Consider the following 6000-nt stretch of genomic DNA (forward strand, 5'->3'; position numbering starts at 1 on the left):
AAGTGATAGGACCAGATGTCATTATTTTCGTTTTTCTGAATGTTGAGCTTTAAGCCAGCTTTTTCACTGTCCTCTTTAACCTTCATCAAGAGGCTCTTCCTCTTCACCTTCTGCCATTGAAGTGGTAGAAAACTTTGTTCCTTTTTCGTTGGTTACTCAAAGAGAAGATAAGGATACCCACTCTAGAAATATAGACCAGCACTTAATTTTGTTCTACCATGTGAATGAATCTTGTGTACTTTTTACATACTAATACAGTAAAATGCCCTGCTACATATTACAAATCCAGAAAATGATTGGCAGTTGACTGACTTTACACGATAAGGTCATCCTTGTCATTTCATTAAGTTCAGAATTGTGGTAACTTTCACATTTTGTATGATACAAGTTTTTACAGTCCTTAGAGTATTGCTTTGTGTACTAAACTTTTTAGATTTGTGAAGGAAATAGTGAAATTGTAGCTTGATATCATTCAGCTTATATGCTGTGATATAATTTGGAACTTTTGGCTTCACACGACATTTATTAAATTGAGATAATAGACGTTTTCTCTAGTGAAAGGTTTTAAACCCCAGGCTTTTAAGATCAGGGATTATAGTCTTTTTGTATCTTGAACACTGGTCTGGTCTGTAGTTAGCATATTAAGCGTGCCACATGGCATGCACAGTCTTAGTTCCCTGACCAGGGACCCAACCTGAGCCCCCTGCCGTGGAGGCTTGGAGTCTTAACCACTGGACCACCAGGGAAGTTCCTGGTTAGCACTTACTAAATTGAGCAATAATAAATATTTCAGTAAATGGCTTTTATTGAGGAAAAACTTAATTTTCTTTTGGGAGAGATTATCAGTAAATACCATTTTAGAACTCTTTATTAAGTCATTTCAGTTTTGCAAGATGACAAAAGTTGTGGAGACGGATGGTGGTACTGAATATACTTAATGTCACTAAGCCTCAAAAATGGTTAAAATGGTAAATTTTATGTTATGTATTTACCATATATATATTTTTTAATTAGGGAAAGTTCATGAAAAGCAACAGGAACAGGAGGCATTTCATCCATGAGCAGCTTTTTCATTTATTCCATTAAAACTTGTTTACTGGCAAGTGTAGCAGCAGAGCAAATGAATATTAATAATAATTCACCTTTTTTGTGCCCTGACATCAGTTGCCCAGTTTACTGGAAAAGTTAGCAAAACTGTTAATGTTTTTGGTATTAAAGAATCAAATTAACAATTTTTTAAAGGCAGGAGGACAAAAAATTATATATATATAAAACCCTTCATTTTAAAAACTTTCTTAGCTTTGTATATAAATATATGAGACATTTTGCAACTTAAAGAAGCTGTTTATAATCTGTTGAATATAATTTGAAATTGAGTTTTTTCTTTTAAGCTGCTGTGCCTTATTGGAGAATCTTTTGATGACTACAGTGATGATGTATGTGGAGCTGTTGTTAATGTTAGAGCTAAAGGTGATAAAATAGCAATATGGACTACTGAATGTGAAAACAGAGAAGCTGTTACACATATAGGGTAAGTTTTGCTGTTTTTTACTTTTAAAATAGATAACTAAGAGCAGAACTACTTTTTTAAAAATATGTTTATGTAGATCATTATTTTTCTTGTTTTCATGAACACTTTTATAACCTTGAACAGCTGTATTGATATTCTATGTCTGGTTCGTCCTTTTTCATTTCTGTAAAATTTCTTTTTCCTATCAATGGAGTATAGAATCACTGGAACACTGTTTTAGCACGTCACATTTTATTTATCAAATGAGAATGTCTCTTTTCCTTAATGTACTTTAAAAACCACAGTACGTATGTATAATACTCAATATGTTGGTGAATATTGGCAAATGGTATATGTGTATTTTGCCACATATGTGTACACTTACATGAAAGTTCCATTGAGATATAAGTGACAGTAGCTTGGTTTTGTCCATGCTTAAAACCTACATGTATATATTTTAAAACTTTTTGGCAAATATTACTATTTGCAAAAATTGCTTATCATTTTTTCCCCCTCAAATGTCAGTCAGTGTTAATTTTTACTAAATTTAAGTTAGTAAAATTGAACTTTAAATTTTATATTGAAATTAAGTGTACAGGTCATAGGTCTCAATATGTTTGATTTGCCCCTTTGTATGTTGATTTTTCCAACAGTATGAATTCTGTGAACATAATTCCTTTCTGTATTAAAAGGTGTGGGGATTTTCCAGGTTTCATTTTCCAGAGGGTTTCTATAAGAGAAAATTGATAATTGATTGTCATCATATTCCTGATCTTTTTGTCAGCATTGAATCTTATCGATTGTGAGGATCTCATATTTCTTTGAAAATGCATTAAAGGAATTAGATATGAATTTCTTTCCTTGGGAAGATTTTTAATTGTGTCAGTGTTAACAATTTTTGAAATCTTTATTTAAACATTTGGCTTCAGTTTTTCAAGGAAGGATATTTTTCCGCCCGTTTAAGCTGCATGGCTCTTGCTTTCTGGCATTTTTAGTGATTAAGTATAATTGAAGGTACATTGCATCCTAATGTCAACTTGATATTAATTGTAATTTTAGTTATCACAAAATTATTTTTAAATACCTTATTCTAGGGAAGGTACTGAAATCTTCTGGAGGATACAGTATGAATAAATTTTCCTAGTATACTGGAGGATTCAGTTCCATGAAAATATATATATATCTTTATTTTTGTTTCATTTGGTGCTTATTTTAAAATTTTGCTATTCTCAGATACCAGATTTCTAGCCTGACCTATGATGTTCTCAGATTATATGGTGATCTGTGCCCAGTTTTACCTTGTCAGCCTTATCTCTCATATTTACTTTTCTTGCTAGCTGTAGCCACTGAGCTTTATTGTTATTTCTCAGCCTTCAGATGTGCTTAATTAATTCTCTTAGCATTATACTTTTGACCTCATACATTTTAAAGGGGAGATTTCTTTGATTTCCAGGAGATTAGATCCTTCTTGTTAATGATATTGCAGCCCCTGTACTTACCCTCCTTGATACTCATCATATTTGACTTAAAATAGAATCACATATGATTTGAAAATATTACAAATTGCCTTCGAACTGTTTAATTTTTGAATGTGCTTTCTTGTCAGTAATAGATAAGGTAAATGTAATTGCAGTAACATAAAATATATACTAAAGTTTATATGTACAATATAATTGAAGCATGTTAGATCAAAAAATTAAAATATGTGCATGTAATTGATTATATACAAATTAATTTTGCATGTGATATAGCTCCACCATATATATTTGTGATTATTTGTTTGGAAATAATCAAATACTCTAAACTATAAATACCATAACCCCAGGGACTGTCCCTGCTTTGCTTATTATTAATTTATTGATAATTAAATTTAGCAACATTTACCACAGTACCTGGTACATAGATTCTCAAATATTGGTTAAGTGATTAACCAAGATTGTAGTGAAAAGGAAGAGTATTTTGTTAAAAGGAAAATGTGCAGTTTCTTATTTCACTCTCCAGTTGTTGTTTTTTTTTTTTTTTAATAAACAATAGTATTGCTGGATTTGGGATGTATGTTTGAATAAAAATTAATGGCTACTTTTCTTTTTCTTCCTATAGGAGGGTATACAAGGAAAGGTTAGGACTTCCTCCAAAGATAGTGATTGGTTATCAGTCCCATGCAGACACAGCTACTAAGAGCGGCTCCACCACTAAAAATAGGTTTGTTGTTTAAGAAGACACCTTCTGAGTATTCTCATAGGAGACTGCGTCAAGCAATCGAGATTTGGGAGCTGAACCAAAGCCTCTTCAAAAGCAGAGTGGACTGCATTTAAATTTGATTTCCATCTAAATGTTGCTAAGATATAAGAGAAGTCTCATTCGCCTTTGTCTTGTACTTCTGTGTTCATATTTTCTTTTTTTTTTTTGGCTAGAGTGTCCATTATCTCAATCAAAGAATTACAGTACACATCATCCCCAGAATCCATAAATGTGTTCCTGGCCCACTCTGTAATAGCTTAATAGAAATAACCATTACAAACACATTTGACCCATCTACAATATTAAAAAAAAAGAACTTGCATTTCTGTACCTTACAAGAGAATGATTTTGTTTACGTTCCATTGTATGCAGGAGCATATTTTGCTGGTTTGAAAGAGTATGATGCATACAGTTTTCTGGCAATTTTCTTTGATTCTTTTTACAGCATTATCTGTGCTGTACTCTTGCTGATGGCTGCTAGATTTTAATTTATTTGTTTCCCTACTTGATAACATTAGTGATTCTGATTTCAGTTTTTCATTTGTTTTGCTTTAGTTTTTCTTTCTCATGTAACATTGGTGAAGGATCCAGGAATATGACACAAAGGTGGAATAAACATTAATTTTGTGCATTCTTTGGTAATTTTTTTTTAACTTAAAATTACAATGCTTTGCTACAAATTTATGCATTTCATTCAAATCAGTGATCTATGTTTGTGTGATTTCCTAAACTTAATTGTGGATTATAAAAAATGTAACATCATAATTACATTCCTAATTAGAATTAGTATGTCTGTTTTTGTATCTTTATGCTGTATTTTAACACTTTGTATTACTTAGGTTATTTTGCTTTGGTTAAAAAATTGGCTCAAGTAGAAAAGCGGTCCCATTCATATTGAGACAGTGTACAAAACTGTAAATAAAATGTGTACAGTGAATTGTCTTTTAGACAACTAGAATTGTCCTTTTATTTCTCCATCTATGTAGAAGGAATTTGTATTTCTTATTGCAAGGCAGTCTCTATTGTGTCTTCTCTTGTAGTGTCTTCCACATGAATAGCATAAGTTTGGAGCATTAGTTTGGTTATTTTGTTTATTTTAATTTTTAATAAATTGAATAGGTAGCATCATATATATGAAATTAAATTGATGTGGCTTTTTTTTTTTAATAAGGCGCAGTCCTTTAGGCTTAGGTAAATAATGTACTCTTAATATCTTAAAACTCATGAAAATTGGAACCTTGATGCATCACCATTTGATTGGTAGGGATAGTAGTTACAAAACTTGGTTGTTAAGATGATGTTCTTTAAGTGTCAAAATAATAACATAGGGAAAGACTTGTAGGTGATGGGGGTGTATGCATTAAGAATTTTGTTAGTGTTGCTGTCTAAAGAGAATTGGAATAAACAGGTTATGAAGACTCATATTTTTAATGATAAACTGGTGTATGGCTTTATGTAAAATTGAAAACTTGATCTACTCTTTGAGCAAATTTGAAAACAGCTTGTTTGTAATGCATAATTGTATATTTCAGATTCGATAAAATGAAATATAACTATTGTAGACAGAAGAGTGTGCTGAACTGTAGGTAGAATAACCATTAGTTGAGAGGAAATTTTGTCTCTAGATGGTGATTATGAATTAATCATTTAAAACTGGTAAGTTTGACAAAAATCCTGTGTAAAATAAACGTGAAATTAATTATACTGATTTTATTGAAGAATTTAAAACAGTTTAAAGGGTACCACAAGCTACCATCTGAGTATTCTCAATACCACAAACACCCCTTGTTCAGTATTCTATAAATACTGTGTCTTTTATATTTATAATCTCAATATATGTACCTAATAATATCTTGTTTAAATTTGGGTGATTGGTTAAGGTGACTTATTGTCTTTTGGTATATGTAGTTTGTGAGCACTTCAAGAGCTTGCTTAAAAGTAACAGTGGTAGTATTAGTATGTTGGCAGTGGGTGGCATTGGAGGAATGCATCAGAAATCAGTGCTTTATTAATTCTAGCATGCAGTCCATTTTAAGAAGTATCAGCCTATGAGAGTTGAGAAATAATGCATTAAATGTACACAGTTCTAAATTGTTAAGAATCCTAATTTATGGCATTTTATTATCCTCCTCATTATCAGCTGAGAATCACAATTGGTTTTAAGTCTTTTTTTCCAGTGTGTGTGGAATGATTCTGAGTGTCTTTTGGCAAATATCACTTAAATATCACAATAACTTGCAAATATTTAT

The 6000-nt window shown here is 31.4% G+C and overlaps 1 protein-coding gene across 1 annotated transcript in view; it reads left to right on the top strand.

Moving 5' to 3' along the window:
- EIF4E (eukaryotic translation initiation factor 4E) overlaps nt 1–5455 on the top strand; it is a 39850-nt gene extending 34395 nt beyond the window's left edge. The window contains exons 6-7 of the mRNA XM_018049295.1: nt 1392–1531; nt 3611–5455. Coding sequence (XP_017904784.1) covers nt 1392–1531; nt 3611–3725 — 255 coding nt within the window. The 3' untranslated portion in view covers nt 3726–5455. The remainder of the gene's footprint in view (nt 1–1391; nt 1532–3610) is intronic.

The sequence above is a fragment of the Capra hircus genome, chromosome 6 (assembly GCF_001704415.2).
Source record: "Capra hircus breed San Clemente chromosome 6, ASM170441v1, whole genome shotgun sequence".
Classification (NCBI taxonomy): domain Eukaryota; kingdom Metazoa; phylum Chordata; class Mammalia; order Artiodactyla; family Bovidae; genus Capra; species Capra hircus.